At 46.1% G+C, this 24894-nt stretch overlaps 1 protein-coding gene across 1 annotated transcript; it reads right to left on the minus strand.

Annotated features, from left to right (window-relative positions):
• Positions 1–13611: 13611 nt before the first annotated feature.
• Positions 13612–20520, minus strand: LTBR (lymphotoxin beta receptor). Its single transcript, XM_058743942.1, has 10 exons — positions 20177–20520; positions 19962–20058; positions 19580–19705; positions 19344–19496; positions 18881–18977; positions 18654–18745; positions 15815–15922; positions 15485–15510; positions 14684–14912; positions 13612–14525 (listed from the first exon to the last, which is right to left on the minus strand). The coding sequence occupies exons 1-10, from the start codon at positions 20291–20293 to the stop codon at positions 14284–14286; spliced, it is 1287 nt and encodes a 428-aa protein (XP_058599925.1). The 5' UTR covers positions 20294–20520; the 3' UTR covers positions 13612–14283.
• Between the last annotated feature and the right edge of the window lie 4374 nt (positions 20521–24894).

Raw genomic sequence — 24894 nt, forward strand, 5'->3', positions numbered from 1 at the left:
GTATGTTTCGTGTTAAAGTCGTGACTCTTGGTGTGTTCCTTCATAGCTTCAGGGTAGGAACTGGTTACTAGAAAGATTAAACCACCATTAGAAGCTTGGAACTTTCAGCCTTACCCACCCTTACTCTAGGGCGGGGCGGGGGAGGGTAGAGATAGAGTTAATAACCCATTCTGCTTACATGATGAAGCCTCCATAAAAATCTCTTAACTATGGGGTTCAGAGAGCTTCCAGGTTGGTGAATGCATCCATGGGCACCCCAAGCTCCCAAGGTCTGGACTCTTCCAGACCTTGCCCTAGGTACCTCTTTATCTGGTTGCTCACTTGTATCCTTTATAATATCCTTTGTAATAAACCTGTTACTAGTTAGTAAGGTATTTCCTTGAGTTCCATTAAGGTGTTATAGCAAATTATTGTAGTTGAAGCAGGGAGGGGGGTGTCTTGGGAGCCCCTGATTTGTGGACAAGTTGGACAGAAGTGTATGTAACCTACTAGCTCTGTGTAGTTAGTGTCAAAATTGAGTTAAATTGTAGGACATTAAGTCAGTATCTGCAGAGAATTGGAGAATTTCTTGGTGTGGAAAACCCATACATTTCACCAGTGTTGTGAGTAGAAACAGATCCTACTAACTGGTGTCAGACAAGTGGGATTTGCTAAAACAGCCACGGTTCACAGAAACTTACGGTTTGGGAAGAGAAAGTAAGAAAAGGCAGGGAATAAAGAAGCTTTGATCCCTGGACGGCCACTTAGTCCCTCATGGTCTGAAACTACAGCTGTGCTGAGATCAGTTATGATCCAGAAATGGTGCTGGATTTGATTCTCAAGGAGTTGGCTTATTAGATATGTAAAGAAATGCAAAATAATGAGAAGCATGCTAAATGTACAGTCCCCTGGTTATTATCTGTAAGAGCCAAAGTGAAAGTAAAAGAAAGTGGTGGGTCAGACCTTGATGGTGGATCACGAGCTTTAGCCACTAGTCCCAAAGTCTGAGCTTTAGCTTCTAGCCTCAAAGCAGCCTACAAGGGGAAAATTATGCTCTCAGGCCTCTGCTTACCACGAAGGTTGTCAAGATGGGGGGAAGACAAAATCAAGACACTACTGAAGCCAGAAGCATAGTGTGAAGGAGTTGTCTTATTTTGTAGATTGCTATCATTGGTTCCCTGAAGAACTTTTACTGAAATGGATTGTGAGAGTAATTAATTTGGGGGCTGTGTCCTTGGTTTTGAATGCTGCAGAGTGGAAGAGCATGTTTGGATTGATACAGGACTTACAGCTCATCCTTGAAAAATAGAAGGTGGAGATACATGATCCAGGAATGCACAAGAGATTATTCAAGAGGCAACAGCCAGCATGGTGGACTGGACAGAAACCACTGGAAGGCGTATTTATCCTGAGAAGATGGACTACCCAAAGTCCCCTGTAAATGCCAAGTGGAACACCCCAGATGAAGCAGCTATGTTTCATACACAAGCCATGTGGGATTGGCTTTGTGATGGCCAGGATGTTCACCTGCTGAATATGACATTACCTTTGACATATGGAGGTATGTCCTTGACACAGGAGCCAAGTGCACTGGGAATTCACAACCTGTTGGTGAAGTTTAACAGGAGCTAAGATTGGAGCAGGCAGATATGCAGGTGCAGTAATTGATGGAATTGAAAGTCAGGATGGAAATTGATGGTGGTTCCAAAATGCATGGCCAGTATCCTGTTTGAAAAGCTGCTGTGTTAAGACTGTCAGATGGAAAGACTGGTAGAAGGTCGTCTCTCAATGGGTTGAACTGCGTGCTGTTGTCTAGCTGTGATGAGGTATTGAACATTGGTTAAAAACCCCTGTGTTTGGGTTTTTATGGACTCATGGGCAATAGCCAACAGCCTGGCCATGTGGTCAAGGTAGCTGGGCAAGCAAAAACTGGACTATTAAGGGGCTGCCTGAATAGGGTGAAGCCATGTGGAAATCACTCTGGGGATGTAAGGAACACATTAAAGCAGGGCATTTTGATGCCCATTGGACAAACTTCCTTCCAGATTTACAAGGTGATGGAAACCATCAGGTAGACCTTTTGGTGCACTCCCTTGAGGTGGCCGCCTAGTTTTATGAAATGGGTGGACACGTGGGTGCTGAAGCAATACAGAGGTGGGCTGAATCTAGACATATTGCTCTCGCACTTTTTGAGGCACAAAATGCTAACAAGAGAGAGAAAGACTGCAGACGGCGCTGGGAAAGATGCCCCCGGGAGGATGGCCCTGCACACAGCTGACATGCGGACTACATTGGACCAGTGCTGGTAGGTCCGGGGGACGATAAGTGGGTCCTAAGAGGAATAGACAGGCTGGACTGGGCTTTGCATTCTTGGTAGTAGACCCAAACACTTAAAATGCTATTGAAGGACCGGTACAGAAGACATTGTACCAATTTGGGCCACTGAGTAACATTTCTTCAGACCAAGGGATGCACGTTATAGCCCATAGTGTCCAACAGTAGGCAAAGAGACATCACATCAAATGAACAAATCATTGCATATCATCCTGAGAGTAACTCAGGCAGATGGTTGTGTAACTAAATCTTGATCAAATTCTTAGAAAGTTTCCCTGGTTATAACTGACAATATAATGGCGGAATGCACAAATACATATCACACTTGTTTTTGTGGATAGAAAGCTAAATATGGATAGCTTTGTGGATAGATAAATATGTGGATAGAAAGCTAAGCAAAATAGGGAAAAACAACGAGCCTTGAAGGGATTAAAGTAACGGGCATCACCTGGTGGGTTCGAGTTCCCCTGGAGAATGGCCGTACCCTGAGACAAGGAAGGCTGTGGGAGGTCTTGTGGCATACTCAGACTAAGTTACATCTAGATGTGACTGCCTCTCATTTAACCCCAGTATAGGGAGACCCATTTTTGGGTAGAAAGTTTTGTTGTTGTTGTTTTTTATTTTTTTTAATTTTTAATTTTTTTTAATTTTTTTTAACGTTTATTTATTTTTGAGACAGAGAGAGACAGAGCATGAACGGTGGAGGGGCAGAGAGAGAGGGAGACACAGAATTGGAAGCAGGCTCCAGGCTCTGAGCCATCAGCCCAGAGCCCGACGTGGGGCTCGAACTCGCGGACTGTGAGATCGTGACCTGAGCTGAAGTCGGACGCTTAACCGACTGAGCCACCCAGGCGCCCCTGTTGTTGTTTTTTAATGTTTGTTTATTTATTTTTGAGAGAGTCAGAGAAAGAGTGCGCGCATGCTGGGGAGGAGAAGAGAGAGAGGGAGACGGAGAATCCCAAGCTGTTAGCGCAAAGCCCAATGCAGGGATCAAACACACCAACTGAGAGATCATGACCTGAGCTGAAACCAAGAGTTGGTCGCTCAACTGAATGAGCCATCCAGGCGCCCCAAGAAAATAAACGTTTTACAACTTGGAAAGGAAGAAATAAAACTGTCTTTGTTTGACAATGACATAGTTGTCTGTATAAAAATCCCAAAGGAGCTACAAGAATATTCCTAGAATAAGTAAGTTTAGCAAGTTCGTAGGATACAAGGGCAATATACAGAAGTCAATCATATTTCCATATATCAGCAATAGACAATTAGACTTTGAAATTAAAAAAATATGATTTATAATAGTCCTCCTCCCCAACACACACTTAAGTACTTAAGTAAAAATATAATAAAGTATGGACAGGATCTGTCTACTGAAAACTACAGAACACTAATAAAATAAATCAACAAAGATGTAAATAAATGGAGAGATATACTGTGTACGTGGATTGGAAAATTCAATATTGTATGGATGTTACTTCTCCCCAGTTTGATTTATAGAGTCAATGCATCCTCAATCAAAATCACAGCAGGCCTCTTTTTTTAATTTTTTAATTTTTTTTTTTTAGAAATTGGCAATGGATTCTAAAATTTATACAGAAAAGAAAAGGAACTGAAAGGAACTAAAAAAAGAATGCTAGCTGGAGAAATTACACTACCCAATTTCAAGACTTATTAGGAAACTACAGTCATCAAGACAGTGCGGTATCAGCAAAAGGGTAGACACATAGGCCAGAGGTACCAACAGAGAGCTCAGAAATAAATCCACACAAATATCATCAACTGATTTTTGACAAAGGTACAAAGACAACTTAATGCAGAAAGAACAGTCTTTTCAACAAGTGGTGTGGGAGCAAGTGGACATTTGTATGTAAAAAAAAAAATTACACACATACCACAACACATTACACCAAAAGTAATGGCTCATAAGCTTAAATTTAAATAGTGAAATGGCAAAATATCTAGAAGAAAACACAAGACAAACTCTGGGTGGACCTTGGGCTTGGTGATCAGATTTCAGATACTACATCAAAAATGCAATCCATGGGGGCACCTGGCTGGCTCAGTCAGTGGAGTGTGCGAAGCTTGATCTAGGGGTTGTAGGTTTGAGCACTATGTTTGGTGTAGAGATTACTTTAAAAAATGCAACCCATAAAAGTAAAAAAAATGATAAAGTGGACCATATCAGAACTGAAAAGCTTTGCTCTGTGACAGATATATTAAGAGAATAAACAGGCGAACCACAGGCTAGGAGAAAATATTTGCGGATCGCATATCTGATAACAGACTTGCATCCAGAAAACATAAAGAATTCTTAAGGGTGATAAGAAAAACAACTGACCCAATTTAAAAATGGGCAAAAGACGTAAAAAGGCCCTTCAACAAATAAGATATATGGGTGGCAAGTAAGCATATGAAAAGATGGTCAACATTTGTCATAGAGAAACGCAGTTAGAATCACAATGAGGTGCCAGTGTTCACCTTCCAGAATTGCTAAAAATCATCACCACCGCCACCCCATGGGATGGAACAACGGAACTCTCACTGCAGGAAGAAATACCAAAGGGTATACTATAGGCATGCGGAAGGGCGGTTTGACAGTTTCTAATCATGAGAAAACATCAGACAAACCCAAAGTGAAGGACATCCTGTAAAGTAACAGATTAGTACTCTTCAAAACTGACAAGGAAAAAATGAGGGAAGAAAACAAGGAAAGAAATGGTTTTTCAGAGAAGACTACAGGGTCATGACCACTAAATAGAATGTAGTAACTTGGATTGGATCCTGGACCAGTAAAAGGACATTAGGGAAAACCTAGTGCAATCTGAATGAAGTCTATAGCTTAATTAGTATTAACAATGTTAATTTCTTAGTTTTAACTAACAAATCATGAGTATGTAAGATATTAAAATAAAGGAAGCTGGGTGAAGGGATAACAAAACTCTCTGCAAAGTTACTATCTTTGCAACTTTTCTGTAGTTCTATAATTATTCCAAAGTAAATAATTTTATAAGAAAAGAAACCCCACGGTGAGAAATATACTCATTAAAGTGGCTGATATCTTTTTTAAGTTTATGTATTGTGAGAGAGAGAGAGAAAGTGGGAGCAGGGGATGGGCAGAGAGAGAGAGGGGGCCAGAGGATCTGAAGTGGGGTCTGTCCTGACAGCACAGGGGCTCAAATTCACGAACCGTGAGATCATGACCTGAGCCGAAGTCAGACGCTAAACTGACTGAGCCACCCAGATGTCCTAAAGTGGCTAATATAAAGGTGAATGACAATCCCAAGTTTGGGTAAATATGTGAAGCAACGGAACGCTCATGGATTGCAGGGGGGATTGTAAATTGCGTCATTTTAGAAATGTTTTAGCTGTATTAACTAAAACTATACATATTTCTACCTTATGATTTAGCAATTTTATGTCTAAGTATATACTGAAGAAAAATGAGTGTCTCTAAAAAGACATGTACAAGAATATTTGTAATAACTTTATTCACAACTGCTGAAAATTTGAAACAAGACAAGTCAAAAAGAACCAAGAGAATGGATAAATTTAGGTGTATTTATACAGTGGAATACTACATGAAACAATTTAAAAAAGAAACCAAGCACCTGATGCTAGCAACAACAAGGATACATCTCAAAAACAGGATATTGATTAAAAGAAGTCAGACACAAAATGGTTAATATGACATGATTCCATTTATATGTAGTTCAAGCATAGGCAAGACTAATGGCTGGGGGTAAGTCATTAAATTAAATAGTGAATATCTCTGGAGATATCCTGTATCTCAAATGTATTATATGTCTCCCAGAATAGTAACTGAGACCCAAGCAGTAAGGATTACTGAGGAGGGAGGGATGTGATGTCTACTTCTAGGGTACTAAAAATGTTCTGGATTTTCTGGGATGGCAACATGAGTCTGTACATACGTAATAGTTCTTCAGGTTATACACTTAAGATCAGTACAGTCTATGTACTTTACCTTATGTATCTTATGACTTAATAAAATGTGAAATAAAAAAGAATAACAGGCACCTGGGTGGCTCAGGATCCTGGGTGGATCATGCAGGTCATGATCTCACAATCATGAGACTGAGACCTCTGTCGGGCTGTGCACTAGGGAGGGAGCCTGCTTAAGATTCTCCCTCTCCCTCTCTGCCCCTCCCCCGCTTGCTGGCACATGGCTGTCTTTCAAAATAAATAAACATAAAAAAAAAAGGTAAAGGGGCGCCTGGGTGGCGCAGTCGGTTAAGCGTCCGACTTCAGCCAGGTCACGACCTCGCGGTCCGTGAGTTCGAGCCCCGCGTCAGGCTATGGGCTGATGGCTCGGAGCCTGGAGCCTGTTTCCAATTCTGTGTCTCCCTCTCTCTCTGCCCCTCCCCCGTTCAAGCTCTGTCTCTGTCTGTCCCAAAAATAAATAAAAAACATAAAAAAAAAAAAAAAAAAAAAAAAGGTAAAAAAAAATCTTTAAAAAATACGATAAAATTAAATTTAAGATTCAGTTCTTCCATTGCACTAATCCCATGTCAAGCATTCATTAGCCAGATGTGACTGGCACCTACCATATTGGACAACACAATTAATGATTTTTATCATTACAGAAGGTTCTGTTGGACAATGCTGATAGAGCTTTTATAAATGGACTAATCCAAAGGGAGGCTTTAGGCCTTGAGTGTAAAAATAATTGCCTTTTTGAGGTCTTATTGCTCTGGAATGGCTTCTGCGTGAATCACCCTATTTTACTGGACAAGCCCCTTTATCAAACAGGTGTTTTTTGGTTTAAAAAAAATTTTTTTTTTTACATTTATTTTTGAGAGACAGAGAGAGAGCACAAGCGAGGGATGGGCAGAGAGAGAAGGAGACACGGAATCAGAAGCAGGCTCCAGGCTCTGAGCTGTGAGCACAGAGCCGGACGTGAGGCTCGATCTCACAAACCATGAGATCATGACCTGAGCCGAAGTCGGACGCCCAACCAACTGAGCCACCCAGGCGCCCCTCAAACAGGTGTTTTGAAGGTCAGTTCATAAGTTGAGGATATCAGAGGTATGTTACTTGTAACAAGTAAATCTTTTCATGATAAGCACATAAAAATGAACAGATGCCTAGAAAAAAGATCGAACATGAATGGCACGGCTCTATGCTGAGCAGCAGCATGGGTGGGGGACGTGTTGACACTGGGGTGGGGGAAGGTGAAAGGTTGGCCATCCTAGATATTAAACTAAATTAACTCTAAGGTATAATTCCTTAAGGATGAACTGTTATGTCAGAAATATAAATATAATTATTATAAAGCAATGAAGAACATAAAATAGACTAATAGTACAGGCCCAGCTCATTTATGAGAATCTGAATAAAATATTAGCAAACAGGATCCCAAAGGTACATTAAAAGAAAACAACAAGATCAAGTGTGGGTTATTCCAAAAAAGTAAAGATAGTTTAGTATTAGGAAACTGACTTATGCAATTCATCAGATTGATAGATTTAAGGAGAAAAGTGGTGTAATCATCTCTGCAGAATTTTACATGACATTTGTTTTCCTCTTGTAAAAATTCAATATCCATTGTTAATTTAAAACTTCAGTGAAATACGGATGGGTACTTCCTTAGCATAATAAAATAAACACATCTATTGTAACTTCTGCTGAAAGGGGACATTTTCATTAAAATCAGGATCAAGACAATGATGTTCATTAATGCCATTACTATTTAACACTGTTCTAAAGGTACTAGGCAATGTATTTAGACAAGATTAAAATGTATTAGAAGTATAAAAATTAGACAGCAGAGATTAATTTCATATTATTTATTATAGGTGATAGTGTAAGAGAATCAAATGAAAAACTATTATAGATGAGAAGAGAATTGAGTAGGTAGCTGGGTAAAAAAAAAAAAAAAAAAACTAAGAAAAGATCTCATTTCCATGACACTTACACAGATAAAACACCTAGGAATGAACTTAACAAGAAATACTCAAGATCTATATTTTTTAAAAAATTGAACATTAAAACACTACTGAGGGATACAAAAGGAATCGATACACAGAAAGTTACCATGTTCGGGGCGCCTAGTTGGCTCAGTCGGTTGGGCATCCGACTGCAGCTCAGGTCATGATCTCATGGTTCGTGAGTTCCAGCTCCACATCAGGCTCTGGGCTGACAGCTCAGAGCCTGGAGCCTGCTTCAGATTCTGTGTCTCCCTCTCTCTCTGCCCCATCCCCACTCACACTCTGTCCCTCTCTGTCTCAAAAACAAATAAATGTTAAAAAAAAAAAAAGTTACCATGTTTTTGAAAGGAAGACTAGTACCAGGAAAATGTTAGTTCTGAGTAAGCTAGAAGTTTGGTAAGGCTCAATACAAATACCAATAGAAGTTTTTTGGGGGAGGGTTACTAAATAAGCTGATCTTAAAGTTCATTCGGAAAAAGAAATAAGAAAATATAATCAGGAACATTCTAAAAAAGGAGATTAAAAGGAGCTCTGATATATATTAAAATATAAAGCTAAAAAATGGAAAGACTGTGGAACTAGCAAATTAAAAAGATCAGAAGAGGAGACTTGAAAATCCAGAAGTAAACTCAAGTTCTTACACAAACCTGGTTTACGATAATGGTAGTGTTTCCAGTTAGTGAAGAAAAAAAAATCATTGTTCAATAGGTGATTTGGGGGATAGCAAGATTACATTTGAAAATTGCCCAACAGAAAAATAGTAAGAGAGATGAACAGTGGAAAGTAGTTTACAAATGACTCTAATGTAATGAAAATGTTCACTCACAATGAAATGAAAATTGTCAGTCACAATAAGAAATGCATATAAGAGGTGCCTGCGTGGCTCAATTGGTTAAGCATCGGACTCTTTTTAAAAAAATTTTTTTTTCAACGTTTATTTATTTTTGAGACAAAGAGAGACAGAGCATGAACAGGGGAGGGGCAGAGCCAGAGGGAGACACAGAATCTGAAACAGGCTGCAGGCTCTGAGCGGTCAGCACAGAGCCCGACGCGGGGCTCGAACTCACGGGCTGTGAGATCATGACCTGAGCCGAAGTCCCGAAGTCAGATGCTTAACTAACCAAGCCACCCAGGCGCCCCAGCACTGGACTCTTAATCTCAACTCTTGATCTCAGCCCAGCTCATGGTCTCACAGTTCATGAGTTTGAGCCCTGAGCTGGGCTCTGCCTTTGCTGTCAGCACGGAGCCTGCCTGGGATTCTGTCTCTCCTCTCTGCCCCTCCTCCTCTCTCTCTCTCTCTCTCTCTCTCTCTCAAAATAAACTTTAAAAAAAGATGCAAACAAAAATTACACTGAGCTAACATTTTTCACCTTGATGACCTCAAATGTTTGATAACACACCAAAGTTGGTGTTTGCACATGGAAATGGACACTCTTAAAAATAACTGATTTTCGGGGCGCCTGGGTGGCACAGTCGGTTAAGCGTCAGACTTCAGCCAGGTCACGATCTCGCACTCCGTGAGTTCGAGCCCCGCGTCGTGCTCTGGGCTGACGGCTCGGAGCCTGGAGCCTGCTTCCGATTCTGTGTCTCCCTCTCTCTCTGCCCCTCCCCCGTTCATGTTCTGTCCCAAAAATAAATAAAAAACGTTGAAAAAAAAATTTAAAAAAATAGCTGATGTTCTGTCTCTATGGACGGCAATTTGGTAATATTTATCAAAATAAAATATATCTGCCTGTGATCCCCAATTTTTTTGACACCAAATTTTATTTCTAGCATTTTTTGAAAGCAATATTCCCACATGTGCAAAATGACATAGTTTACTATTGTAGAATTGTTCTTTTTTTTCATTTTTTTTTACATTTACTTATTTTTGAGAGAGAGAGAGAGAGAGAGACAAAGACAGAGCTCAAGTGGGGGAGGGGCAGAGAGAGAAGGAGACACAGAATCTGAAGCAGGCTCCAGGCTCTGAGCTGTCAGCACAGAGCCTGACGCGGGGCTGGAACTCAGGAACCGTGAGATCACGACCTGAGTGGAAGTCGGATACTTAACCTGCTTCCCAGGTACCCAGAATTGTTCTTAATAGTAAAGATTGGAAGTGAATTAAAAAGCCTCAAAGAAGTCTAGTTAAATGGAGCAGCCATATAATGGGATACTATGCAGATGCAGATATAAAAATTAAGGAGGAAGCTTTTTGATACTGATATGTAATTATGGCCAAGCTAATTTGATACATGAAAAAGGCTGGGGAAGGATATACAGAGAATGTGCTACCATTTGTGGAAAAAGGAGGAAGGGAATATATGTGTACATATTTGTAAATTACCTCTGGAAAAGCATCAGAAACGGTAACATTGTTTGCTTCCAGGGAGGGCAAGTTGGTGATTGAGGGTCAGGAGTGGAAGAGACATTTCACCATTTACTTTTTGATACTTTGTGAATTTTGAGCCATGTGAATAAATTACCTACCCCAAGAAAGGAAATAAATAAAGTTAAAATTAAAAAAGAAAAAGAAAACTTAACTTACTCTGGTTTACACAAAAAAGAATGCCTCATGAACCATGTTCTTTTCTTTTCTTCCAACACCTCCATCCTCAGAGGATTCGCTTTTTAACTCCATGACCTTTTCTTCATGACAGCAAGATGGCTGCCCCAAGCAAGATAGCAAGATAGGCATCATGTTCTCACACAAACATTCCCCAAACACGAAAGGAGGGACAAGGGAAGCCAAAAACTTATGATGTTTTTTGTCCTGGGAGGGAAGACTTCACTATACATGTCATTGGTCAGAAGTGGATCTCATGCCCATCCTAAACCTGGCAAAAGGTAATGGGCTTACTGGCTCTTGCGATTGGGGAAGGGGCCTCCCTTCCTAATATCATGGACTCTCTGCCCTAGTACAGAAATAAGGGTCTGTTTCTAGGAAAGGTATGGAAGTCTGTTGCGTATGTTGCAGAAAGAATTCATCACAGCTGTCAATGTGAACCACTCCATCTTTTGGAAAAAAAAAAAACTTAATTACCCAAGGACAACATAGATAAGCATGGGCAGTGTTATAGGGTGAATTATGTCCTCTGAAATGCATACGTTGAAGTCCTAGGCCCTAGTACCTGAGAATGTGACTGTATTTGGAGATTGTCTTTAAAGGCATAATTAAATTGGGGGCACCTGGGAGGCTCAGTTGGTTGAGCATCCGACTCTTGATTTCAGTTCAGGTCATGATCCCAGGATCAAGCTCTGTGTCGGGCTCTAAACTGAGCTCAGTGTAGAGCGCGGAGCCTGCTTGGGATTCTTTCTCTCTCTGTTTCTCTCAAATTAAAAAAAAAGAAAAAGAAAAGAAAAGAAAGAGAGAGAGATAATTAAAGTGAGGTCATTAGGGTGGGCCCTAATCCAATCTGACTGGTGTCTCTATAAGAAGAGGAGGTTAGGACGCAGACCATACAAAAGCCAGAACCATGTGAGGACTCAGGGAGAAGACAGCTATCTGCTAGCCAAGGACAGAGACCTCAGAAGCAACCAGTCCTGCTGACACCTTGATCTTGGACTTTTAGCCTCCAGAACTGTGAGAGAATAACGTTCTGTTCTTTAAGCCATCCAGTCTGCTGGGCTTTGTTATGGCAGCCCTAACAAATTAACACGGGCTGATATAGTCCTAAATTTGAATGGTGTCACCTAGGACTGGGCCTCAGCACCATTTCTTTAAAAGACGTTTCCTCCTTTTATTTTGTTGAAAACTGTATATATATATATATATATATATATATATATATATTTTTTTTTTTTTTTTTTTTTTTTTTTTTTAATCTAAATACCTTGAACGATTATTAAGGATTCATGTTGTCTGGCTCTGGCATACTGGCCGAGCGGGGCATTAACTCGTGAAGATATAGCTCATGATGACTTACTTGTCAAGAAAGGAATTTGGATCTAATGTTTTCATGGTCAACCTTAAATAACCCATCCACTCAGTCAGATCAGATGGCCCCTGTAGCCACACCATCTTGATGAGCCCCAGCAACAGTGTTCTCAACATCAGACCTAGACGGTGGCCTTTTATGGAAGGAGCTGTCCGCTGGCAGTTGCTTTCCTCCCAATCGTTCAAGTTCAGGTTGTCTCTACCAGGCAGTGAGGTAGACAAATTCTGGGCCCAGACGTTTTCTAATAATAGAGCTTGAGGAAATTTAAAGTTCTATTTGAGAAACATTAAATAAGGCAAAAGAGAATAAACAAGGAAAAATCATGAGTGTGCCTTGCGAGTGGAAGGAGGCTGGCCCAGATCTCTTCCCCAACAGAATGGGAAGAATATTTCACATTTTAGGGCTAATGTGCGTATCTTTCCCTTTGACTGCCCTTGTGGAAAGAACACTCTTTCACTTTGCGTTGTGGCTGCGGGTAGGAGAGTTGGCTGAGATTGAATATGCCCGCAGAACATGAAGCAGGTCTGATTATTTGAGAAAACCAGCCCATTTTTATTTATTTTTTTTTTAAATTTTTTTTTTTCAACGTTTTTTATTTATTTTTGGGACAGAGAGAGACAGAGCATGAACGGGGGAGGAGCAGAGAGAGAGGGAGACACAGAATCGGAAACAGGCTCCAGGCTCCGAGCCATCGGCCCAGAGCCCGACGCGGGGCTCGAACTCACGGACCGCGAGATCGTGACCTGGCTGAAGTCGGACGCTTAACCGACTGCGCCACCCAGGCGCCCCAAACCAGCCCATTTTTAAACCCCTGTTCGGAGAAACTCTGTAGGGGTATGGTGTGTGAAGTTTTTACCCGAGAGGCCTCTGCGGCCTAATGGGGTGCAAATCCAGCTTTGCCATTTGCAGCTGAATTAGGCAAGTCATTTACCCTGTCTGTGACTCAGTTTCCCCAATAGTTAAATGGGAATAGTAATACTATCTATCTCAGAGAGATGTTGTGAGGGTAACATATGTTAATATTATAAGGCATTTATTTACTTATTCATGTTTATTTATCTATTTTGGGAGAAAGAGAGAGATCCTTCGCGTGTGTTGGGGAGGGGCAGAGAGAGGGAGAGAGAATCCCAAGCAGGCTCTGCACTGACAGCAGACGTGGGACTTGATCTCATGAACCGTGAGATCATGACCTGAACTGACATTGAGGGTCAGACGCTTAACTAACTGAGCCACTCAGACACCTCTATTGTAAAGCATTTAGAACACCATCTGGCACCTTGTCACGGATGGCCGGCTAATACAGTTATCACCTGAATTACAGACACCAGCCTCTCATTGAAATACCTTTGTAGGATTATATTTTAATGTTTTGACCTTTGCCTTTGACATTGCCCCAATGCAATAGTGTTTCTATGTAAACCCCAAGAAAATGAGTGACCTAGGTCTCGATCTCCTCTTTATTTGCATGTGGTTACAATTTATAAATACACTTGCCGTTTTCCTCTCCCTCCAAAACTCTCCCTTCTACCTAGTAACTGTATCCAAACCCCCAGTTTTTAGTGACTCCCTTTCTAGGAGGAGAGGGGAGGGGTGGTCCTCCATGTAACTCCATCTTCTACAGGGTCTACTTCAGTCCATGTGAAGTGTGGGCTCTCAAAGGGCCTCTGAAGCTTGGGGATGAGCACCACGAATCTGCTGGAGGTCCCGCTGATGTCCTTGCAAGTGGCCATGTGGCTGTCCTCCTTCTGTGCCCTGCTTAGGGTGCAGAATGCCGTGGCGGGCAGCAGTTAGCATCGTTTGCCCTGTCCATGCCCGAAGCCAGGCCAGTGCAGCCCCGGCGGGCAGGAGGGTCTGCAGTGAAGTCTCAGGCCTGCACAGGAGGCGGTGAGAGTCTTGTGGCACGTACATACCCAGCCAGTGCCCGGCCCTGCTCTCAGAGATGCGTCTCAGCCCGGCCCCTCAGGGTCTGCCTCTCAGGGGCCCTATCCAGGCCCTCTGTCAGTCCTGTGTGGGTAGGGCAGCCGCAGGGAGAAGATGCTCTTGCACCTCCCTTCTCCTGGCTTTTCCCAGACACCAAGAGGCATGGGGGACAAATTGGGTCCTTGGCCCTGTTAGAGGGCATGGCACCCCAGTGTCTCTGTTTCAGCCAGGTGCCAAGCTTTGCCATCCTCCTGGTAGGGTGTAGAGAGCCCGGGGGGGCCTGGGGCACCCTCTTCAGGGGTGGGGTATGGAGGTTCTGGGGGAGCAGGGGGGTCTCCAGGGCCCCGTGCTCCCCCCAGTACTGGCCCGTTGTAGATGTAGATGTTGCCAGTGACAGTCACAGACCCGCCGGTGACATGAATGCCGTTGGTACCTGTGGGAAGGGAAGCAGAGTGAGAGGGGCCGACAGCTAGCTGTTGGAGTCTCTGTTTTGCTCTGCTTCTGTCTGGCTCACTTTCTCCTCTTGCACACCATCCTCCCACCCCACCCTTCCATTCCCCCTCTTCTCCCTCCTGCCTGCCCCATGCTCACCATGGGCCACCTGGCCTTGTTCTGGGAGCTCAGCCTCCAGCTCCCTGGCCTGGCTTAGAGGACTCTGCTGCTGTAGCACCTCTTCCTCCAAGCCTGGGGTCGCTGGGAGCCTGGCCGAGGCCGGGGCCAAGTCTCCAGAGAAGGGCAGAAGTGGCTTTACCAGGTCAGGGAAATGTGGATTGACCCTTGGAGGTTCCCAACTTCCATCAGCAGTATTTGATTCCTCTCCCTGCAGGAGAGAGGCAGAGAACCAACCAATGACATGGGCCTCAGACTCCATCGTTCTTTAATTCCCACAACCCAACCCATGCTTAGGCAGCTCATTGTTCTCTCTTCTACTTCTTGCTCCCTGCCACAGGGCCTTTGCACTTGATGTCCCTCTTCCTGGGGCACTTTCCCCCAGATATTCTGATGGCCGGCTCCCTCATTTCTTCAGCTCTCTGCTCAAATATCTGTTTATCAGAGAGGCCCTCTCTGTCCACTCTAAGATAACATACTCCCATCCTTTGCCACTGCCATTCACTGTCCTACTACCACGCTTTATTTACCAATTATCACTACCTGATAAATGTTTGTCTAACTTTATTCTTGCTCCGCTGGCATGTAACTCCAGGAGGGTAGGTACTTTGTTTTGCCCACTGCTATATCCGTGGTGCCCAGAATGGTATCTGGCACATGGCATACGCAATCAGTTACTAGCTGAATGAACACTGAAGCCTGCACACTCTTATCCTGCCTACCCCACCTGTTCATGTATCCCCGTCTACCCCTCCTTGTGGCCTTCTCAGCCTCCCCCATTACCTCTGGACGCCTCTTGAGCAGGGATCCTGCAATGGAAAATTAAAAGGGTGTGGAGCCTCCGGTATGGCTTTCACCCTTCCCCCACACCACGATGTTGCTCCCCACCCTGGGGTCACAGAAGGAACACGCTATCTTTGCCCTTATCTCCAGCCTCAGAATGGGGGTGCTGGATGGAGATGATGTCCATGCTGAGGGCAGGCACTGGGAGTCTTAAGGGTGTGGAGGGACAGAAGGGGAAGCTGACTGTTCCCTCCAAACCCCCTTCCCCATCAGGTGGGGACGGACAGCTGGCCAGGCCTGCGTCCCTGCCAGCATCCAGCTCCTTCCTACCCAGCTTCCTGCAGAGAGAGGGGTGGCTCTTCCAGGAGCAGGCCAGGACCGTGGTGAGGAACAGGAGAGAGGCCAGCGGCAGCAGGATGGCCAGCACCAGCACGGTTCCTGCCAGGACAGCAGACAGGACAGCCGTGACGACCCCAGGAAGGGCAGAAGGGGAGGGAAGCTAAGGAACAGCTTTCTGGTCCTCTGGACAACTCAGAGAAAAGGGGCGGCAGCAGCTTTTCCCTTCTAGACCCACTGCAGTTCCTAAAGGCAGAATTGGAGAAACTTCCCTTGGGTTACAGAGAAGGGGAACTAAGTTGGACTGGGGCAGGCCCTCCTGACTGCCGGGGGAAACTCAAGCGAGGGTGGAGATCTCTGGAGGGCATGGATGGTAGCCACCATGTAGAGACCAAGGACGGGGGCAGTCTTGTGGGTGAGGACAGGAGTGTGGGCACTTGGTTTTCCAGGGTTGGAAGTGGTGGTGGAAGGCAGTACGGGGAAGGTGGGACTTGGGTTTGTAAGCAGACTTGGGCCACAGGGTAGAGCCACATTTCTGTGGACGTGACCATCTTAGAGAGAGGCTGCTATAGGAGCTGAGATTGCCCCTCTGTCTCTGTGGGGTGTTTACAGGGGTGGGGGAGTGGGGCTTGCAAAGTCTCCACCCCCTGGCTCAAGGCAGGCTCCAGGAGGGGAGGGAAGGGAGGCTGGGAGCTGGGATTCTCAGGTCTTGGTGTGTAGCAGTGGATAATTTCTGTCTTTCACAGAAGAGTCTAGAGCACCCATCAGTTGTACCTGGGGAAGGTCAGGAAGACTTGGACATTTGTATACTGGGAGCTGGCCCTTTCTGATCCACCTAAACCTAGGGCCTGAGGGAGCACAGAATGGGAGGTGTGGGAAAAAACTGGACCTGGCATCTGAGATGTCTGTGTCCCGGCCCAGTTGGGTGACTTTTTAAGCCATTCTACCTCTTGGAGCATCAGTCTCCTCAAAGATACAATGAGGGGGGTTTGGTACCTACTGTCTAAATTTCCAGTCCTAGGGGCGCCTGGGTGGCTCAGTTGGTTAAGTGTCTGACTTTGGCTCAGGTCATGATCTCGGTCTGTGAGTTCAAGCCCCGCATCAGGCTCTGTGCTGACAGCTCAGAGCCTGGAGCCTGCTTCCGATTCTGTGTCTCCCTTTCTCTCTGCCCCTCCCTGGCTCGTTCTCTCTCTCTCTCTCTCTCTCTCTCTCTCTCTCTCTCTCTCAAAAATAAGTAAACATTAAAAAAATTTAAAAAAATAAAATAAAATTCCAGCTCTAAAGTGCCAGGTGTATTTGATACATGGTTAAAAATTACTAAGAGGACAAGGAAAAAGATGATATAGCTGAATGAAAAATCAAGTGACAAAATATTCAAATGACTCCACTTTTAGAAAACCAATTCTATATATAGACATCCATTGAAAAATGTCTGGCAGGATGTATTAAAAAATGTTAAGAGTGGATATGCTAAGTGATGGTCCTGTGAGTGGTTTTTAGTTTTACTTCTCTGAATTTTCTTTTTTAAAAAAATTTTTAGTGTTTATTTATTTTTTGAGAGAGAGCACGTGTGCAAGTGGGGAGGAGCAGAGAGAGAGGGAGAGAGAAATCCCAAGCAGGGATGAGGGGCTCGAACTCACAAACTGTGAGATCATGGCTTGAGCTGAAGAGTCAGACGCTTAACTGACCGAGCCAGCCCAGTGCCCCTGTTTCTCTGAATTTTCTAATTTTCTATGGCGTGCGTGCATTATGGTACACGCTCTGGAGTAAGAAAGAACTGAGTACAGGTCTTTGTAATACCAGATACCAGTGAGTGATCTGGGCCAAGTCCCATAACCTCTCAGCCTCAGTTTCCTCCTGTCCTCAGTGAGGATAATAATAGAACTACCGTTGACCCTTGAACAATGTGGGGGTTGGGGGCGCTGACCCCCGTGTAGTCGAAAATCCACGTCTAACTTTTGACTCCCCCCAAACCTTAACTACAAATAGTCTACTGTTGACCAGAAATCTTACCAATAACAGTTTGATTCACGCATCTTTTATATGTTATGTATTATATACTGTGTTCTCGTGATAAAGTAAGCTAGACAAAAGAAAATGTTATTAAGGAACTCATAAGGAAGAGAAAATGCATGTATAGTAATGTTCCGTATTGATTGAAAAAAAAAAGCCACATATAAGTGACCCGCTCAGTTGAAACCCATGTTGTTAAGGGTCAGCTGTACTTTACAGGGTCATTAAAAAGATTACATGAGCTAGTGATTGTCAAGTGCTGGCAGAGTGCCTGATGCCCTAGCTCTCAATAAATGAAAGCCATAATTATAAATATTTGGTAATTTTTAAAAAGTTAATAAACTCTCTCCCTGCTAATCATGTTTACAGTTATTAGAAATACCCCTTAATCATCTGTTAGGCTAGGAAACCAGCAACGTCACAGAAAAGAAACAAACAAAACAGAGTCAAATGTGGGATGAACTCTAATAATGAAAGTGTGTAATCTAGTAAAGAGATTTTTGGTCTGGTAAGTGGGTTATATGATGGTGGCATGTCCAAGACGAGGACAGTAATGTCAGTTACAATTACATCTCAGGGTAGGAGTGTTCCTTGGCATAATAGTACATGTAACTTACAAGTTATGTGTATAATACATAACTTAAAAAGAATGTGTAGATCAAGCTGGCCTAGGGATACTCCAATTTTTCCTTAGGGAACTTTTCTGCTTGCCCCAATTCTGAGAGAGAAGGATTAATCTTTTCCCCATCTTTTTAGCTGGGAGAAATGAAGGCATTTTCCCAGATTCCCCCCATGTGCCCCTGGGCCCCAGACTCCTCACCTGGCATCTCAGGGGACTCGAGTGGATTTCTGCAGCTGGTGTCAGACTGGGCAGTGCCTGGAACTGCCTCTACCAGACCCTGTTCCTCACACCTGTGAAGGAAAGGGAAGCCCAATTCAAGCGGGCACAGGGCTGGAAGTGGAGGCTAGCCCATGCATGCGAGCATAAGGGTGGTCAGCAGCTGGGACTTCTGGGATGGTGGGGGTACGGGGTGGGGGTGCACTCACCTCGTGTGGGGCTGGCAGCGGGCCCTGGGGGAGGAGGTATTCTGGAAGTGCCCTGCCTTACAGGGAACACAGTTTCTCTTAGCCTCCCCGACTTCATCTGGCAAGAGAAAAGCAAGGCCAGCCAGGGTGAGTGGGCAAGGGGCGTCTCTCCACGCTGTGAGTTTCCTTTATTCCCACTGAATGGCCCTCCCTGCCCGTAGCACCTTTCCTGATCTTCCCCTGGCCCGAGCCTCCCTGAGCTGAGAGAAGCCTCCTTCTGAGGCCCCGAATCTGTCCCCTGTCCCCGTTCCATTTCTCTGCAGACCCCTTCTGTGGGCCTTTAGCCCAGGGAGGGAGAGGAGGCTCTTTATGTCAAAGAGAACTACCTGGGGGCTCCCCACAGATGAAGTACATGCTCCTGGCCCCATTCAAGATCACTGGCACCCAGTTTCCTCCCCGCCTTCTGCCCACGGTGGCCTCTGACCTTTGAGCTCCACCTCGGTGCCAGGTGGGCAGTTGGAGAGTGGCTCGCAGTGCACACACTCGGTGTCCCAGTGCACGCAGAACATTCCGGGCTGGCAGCGGCACTGGGTTTTCTGTTTGCTGGTGCAAGGCACAGTCTCCTCGAAGCCCAGCACTGGTGGAGAGACAGACAGGGGAGCTCGGTGGAGGGGCTGCGCTCCAGGAGATCCCAGCCTCCCCGGGTACACGGCCACTCACTCTGGTCACAGGGGCGGCACATCTGGCAGAAGGAGAGATGGTTCCAGTGCTCGTTGTAGGAATTCTCGGGGCACATGGCACACACTGTGTTCTGGCCGCGGCTGCATTCCACTGAGACACGTGTGCCTAGGATGTGAGCGAAGCGATCCGGGTGTCAGGGGAGCAGGGCTCCCACCCTCACCTCTGCCGCCTGCCTGCCGTGTGACCCTGCCCTCTTGGGGGCCACGTCCGACGGATGGCTGGCTGCTTTCCTGATGCAGGAGAAATGCCTCTCCTTTCCAGGGGAGATGGTGTCTGTCTCCCTTCCGAGGCGGTAAAGGTGGGCTGGAGTGCCCTGTAACCCACCTCCCGTCCCAGGCGTCCTGTGGCCCTCGGGTCTCACCTGGGGGGCAGCGGGAGCAGCAGACCCGATGCTTGGGCTCGTAGTACTCCTTTTCCCGGTCCTGGCACGTTTGGTTCTCCGTGTGGTATGGGGGCGCCTTCAAGGGGAGATGGAGGTGGGGGGAGAATTGTCCAGGGGGCACCTGGGGAGGGCAGAGGGACTAGAGGGAGGGCTGCCCAGACCCCGCTTCCCCTCCCGAGTCTGCCCTCACCCACCTGCGCCGGCCCCTCCCTCATCAGTGGGGCCTGGGATGCTGCCAGGAGACTGTAGAGGCCCAGGACGAGTGGCCCCCAGGCCAGGCCGCAGGGGGAGGCGGCCCACGGCAGGCGCATGGCGGCCAGTCGGCCAGTCGGCCAGATGGGTGGAGGCCTGGGGGGTAGGTGGGAGGCCTGCACGTCCCGGGCAGTGGTGGCAGCGACCTCCCCCCCGAGCCCAGGGTCTGGGACAAGGCTTGGGCTGACGTGCCCCTGGGGCCGAGCGCCCGGGCCTGGCCTGGCCTCCAGGGCTCCAAGAGCCGGGCTCAGGAAGTGGGAGTGGAGCAAGCCGGCCTCGGGGCGGGGACAGGGAGCGCTGGGAGCAGAGGCAGCTGTCGCAATCGGGGAAGAGGAACAGGCTTGGCCGCCCCGATGCAGGGCGGGAGGGGGCGGCCGGGAAAGCACGTGAGGGCAGCAGGGCCGGAACCGGGCCTCCTCCCTTCTTCGGAAGCCTGGCCGGGAGGAGAGGACCGCTAGGTGGGAATGGGCCACAGAGCCAGTGGACAGTGCCCAGATGGGCCTCTGAGAGCAGGGCAGAGCTGACTCGGAACAGAGGGAGAGCCGGAGCTGGGTCCAGACGGGTGCCAGATCTCAAAGTGGAAGGGCCTGTGAACGGCAGACACGGAGAGTGCAGACACCCGCCAAGGCCCACGGCCAGCCAGCTGCAGCATCTGGGAAACAGAAGTCCCAGTTGGCATCCATCTGGACTCCTGGGGGTTCCTGCCTTGTTGTGTGACTTTTAAAGATAAGCTGCAGAGGAATAACAAGCCAGCCAGCCCTTCCGTCCCCTGATCCACCCCAGTGCACGCATTAGTGGGCACAGGTCACCCACAAGACACTGCAGAGAGTGCTGTGTCCTCTGCTCCCCTGTCCTTTTACGACGGAGGACCACGTAGACCAAATTCCCCATGAATAGGGGCGGCTGCACTGGAGCTGGGTAGCCACAGTCTTCAGTCCCAGTTTCCTCACCCGGGAAGGAGCCTCTGAATCCTTCTGAACTGGAGGAAGCTGAGAGACCACCAGTCCAGCCGCTTTGCCTTAATCATGAGAAGATGGAGGCTGAGGGTGCCACATAGAGAGAGACCAGGATTCCGGGGGGCTTGGTCTAGTCCCTGCCCTCTTTCTTCCCACCATTTCCCGGCAACCCATTAACAACAGCCCCTGCCATGCCCCCTTATGCCAGGCTCTCTGGTCTTCAAGTTGCTGTGTTCCTGGCGAATTCCCACCTGTCCTTGAGGCTCGCACGGGCTCTGGGATACACCCCCACCCCAGGCTGCACAGATCCCATGCAGACAGCGGTCTGGGCTTATTCTTTCCCACCTCACCAGGCTGTGAGCTGTGCAATGGCCTAGACTGCATCTTTAGGACTGGGTCTCAGTGCTTGGCCGAGTCTGGCCCATACCAAGTACATGTTTATGGAATAAACGATGATGCCTTGTCCACATCACATAGCCAGTCTGCGGCAGGACTAGCCTAGACTCCAGAGTTCCCGATTTCTGGGTCCCAAGCTCATTCCTGCCTGAGTTTAGATATTTCACTCTCCTCTCCTGTTGCAGACCTCAGACCTGTACTCTGCAGGCAAATGTTTATATGGACGGTCCCAGGCAGCCCGGAAGGGGAAGAAATACCAGAGGAGCACACCCTGCTCAGGGCTGCTTCTCTTTCAAAGTCCAGGGAATTGGGGGCTGAGACTGGACTCACCACTGAGCTCTTCAATGCATACAGGTATGTGCATGCAGTACCTTAGATTCCTTTTCCTTTTTATTATGGAAATTAACACACCACACACACACACACACACACACACACACACACACACACGAGGAGAAAATAATACTGTGAACTCCAGCTTCAGCTCATGGCCATTCCTATTTCTTCCACACAGCCCTCCTCCGTTCTTCTGATCTCCTTTTAATTATTTTGAAGCAAATCCCAGACATATATCATTTCGTTTGAAAATATTATAGGATTTTATCTTTTTTATTATTGAGGTATAACTTATAAACAGTGAAATGCTTGAAGGACACTGATCTGATGGATACAGATCAATGAGTTTTCACTTTTGTAGGTTCTTGTGTATCTCCCCCAGAACACTTCCTGCACTTCAAAAGGCTCCTGCTTCACAGGTAAGCCCTATCTCAGATCTTTTTTAACCACAGCTGGCTGAACTGTATCCTTTCTGCTGCCAATCTCATGCTGTCACTTCAGCCTTCAAGGAGTCTCTGGGTCCTAAAGAAAGAGCCGTCAGATCTGGACTTTAATCCTGGTCCCGACACTTCCCCTCTCTGGGCCTCTTTTTTTTTTTTTTTTTTTTTTTTGTATTTGTCAGTCAACTGCTGGTTTGCTTACAGATCTGTCCTCCCCTCTTCCTCTGCTGTTTTGTATCACTGCTGGGAACTACATTTCCCAGACTCCTTTTTCCTCGGGCTTCTGGGTAGTTTCAGCCAATAGGAAGACAGGTGAGTGAAGGACAGGTAGGTGGGAGGAGGAAAGAAGCCAGGCTATTTCTCTGTCTCTCTTTGCTTTCGGACATCGGATATCACCTGTGTTTGCCTGTGTTTCTTCCTTCCCTCCTTTCATAATCCCATCTCCTGTCAGGCAGTCCCCACTATTTACTTCCTGCCAAATAACTCAGGAGGCCTCTGGGTCTATGATGCTTAATTACCCTGCTGTCCTTCCAGCCCTAGAGATGTAGCTGCTTCCTGCTTCGCTGTTTTCTGGGTTGCCTCGCTGTCCCCCGTTGGCTTCTCATCTCTTTCATCACCCGTGTACCAATTTCTTGGGTTAACTTTCTTCCATTTGGAAGACTTAAGAGTGTTTGCTGTTTCTAAGCTGGACCACAATTGATAAGTCTTAGCAATAAATGGTTATTATGCCTACCCAACCTTCTCCAGGAGGGTGAAGGAAACTCACAGGGGGATCCATGAATTCTTTGTGGGCAGGGCGTTGTCTTGGTTTCTTTTTCTTTGTGTTCTTTGCCAGCTTTCTTGAAGCTCATTTCCATTGGGCAGCACCAGGGCTGGACTGAGTACCCCACAGATTCCCAGAATGTTTGGCCTTCTTCCAAGAGGACTGCTGAGAGACCTTCCTTCCCAGAGGTCCATGAAGAATCCAAAAAGGGTGCCTGGTGGGAATGGATTCTTCTGGATACTCTTTCCCACACAGTTCTTAGCCAACTGGTGCTCTCAGAAAGGGTCTGGTAAATACGAAGAGATGTGTCATGGGTGAGGGGGTCATCCTTCTCCGGAGACTTTGCATTTTCATTGGGGACCATCCCTTTAAATAAACCCAAAGAATTATCCAAATGTCAGTTGTGCTGAGGTGGAGAAATCCTGCCTTGACCCAAAGGAATAAACTTCTAATGGTGAACTTCTAAGCCTCCTGCCAGGTGACTAGAGTAGGAGTGGTATGGAGGAGTGTTCTGGTCATCCCCACCATATAAGCGCAGATAGAAAGCCCACTGTTTTCCACAGTGGGCAGCCCAGTGTTGAAAGGCTCATTAATTCCAAGTAGTAAGAATAAAGAGCTGCATTTAATTGAGTGACTCATTTTTTACCCTAGAAATGGAAAAAATGAAGGAAATTTAGGCAAATTAGTAGATGACAAATTAATGAGTTATCAGAGGAAATTAGGATGTTCAATGGAGATGCTTTCTCATAGCACATCACTCTCTGCCGAAGGTAAATCTTGAGTCTTAAGATGTTCATTCTGCCATCTTCTGCAGATTGGGTCAACAAATAGTGACCACTAGACAGTGGGACGACCAAGATGAATAAGCCTAGAGCTTGTTCTCAGAGAACTCATTGTATGATCTGTGTATACGCACACGCACACATGCACATACTAGCCTACTAATCATATACAGTGGTAAGTGCGGCCATAGATTCTCAACAAGACTCTCTCTCTCTGGCAGTGTGGAAGAGAAAGTGATTATTTCCATCATCTGTTCCCCAGAGAGCAAGAGGCAGTAAGCCCCTTTGAACTCATGACCTTCATCCCATCGCAGACTCCCTATTTCACTTCTCTCCCTGTAGCCTTTGCACATTTATGGCCACATAGGGTTAGGGCATGGCTAGTGCCAGGAGGGAAGGAACAGCTCCGGTCTGGGAGAGCATTTTCCAATGCTGGGGAAGCTTCCAAAACAAGGACCACAGGGCCGTGGGACCCCACAGAGCAAGAGTCCACTTCTCTGGAAGTCAGGGGAGCAGCACTGAGCATGGAAAGGAGAAACTCAGCTCTCCATCTGGCCCCACTCCTAACTCCTCACTCCTCTGGGCCTCAGTTCTTTCTTGTGTTAAGCAAGGGTTAATGCACAGTCAACTGGAAAGGACTTTTGGGACCATCTGGGACCCTCACTCTCCCTTCCCCCTGCCATTTCACTTTTCAGATCAGAACGCAGGAGCCCAGAGAGGTATAGTGCCTTTTCCAAAGTCACATAGTTTAAAGGCAAAAATGGAAGTCACAGAATACCTATAATATGGTCCCGTTTATGAAAAAAAGTATAAATGTAAAGAAATGCATATAATTCTATAAAAGCACACAAAAGATACAGATGGATATACCGATTACAACAGCCCTCCTTGGCCTGAGGGGTGGGTAGGGAATGGGACAAAGGGAAGCTTTTGCTGTTCTGTATATTTCTGTCTTGTTGGAAAGTCGCATTGTGGCAAAAATGTATT

This window comes from Neofelis nebulosa, chromosome 8 (genome assembly GCF_028018385.1).
Source record: "Neofelis nebulosa isolate mNeoNeb1 chromosome 8, mNeoNeb1.pri, whole genome shotgun sequence".
Classification (NCBI taxonomy): domain Eukaryota; kingdom Metazoa; phylum Chordata; class Mammalia; order Carnivora; family Felidae; genus Neofelis; species Neofelis nebulosa.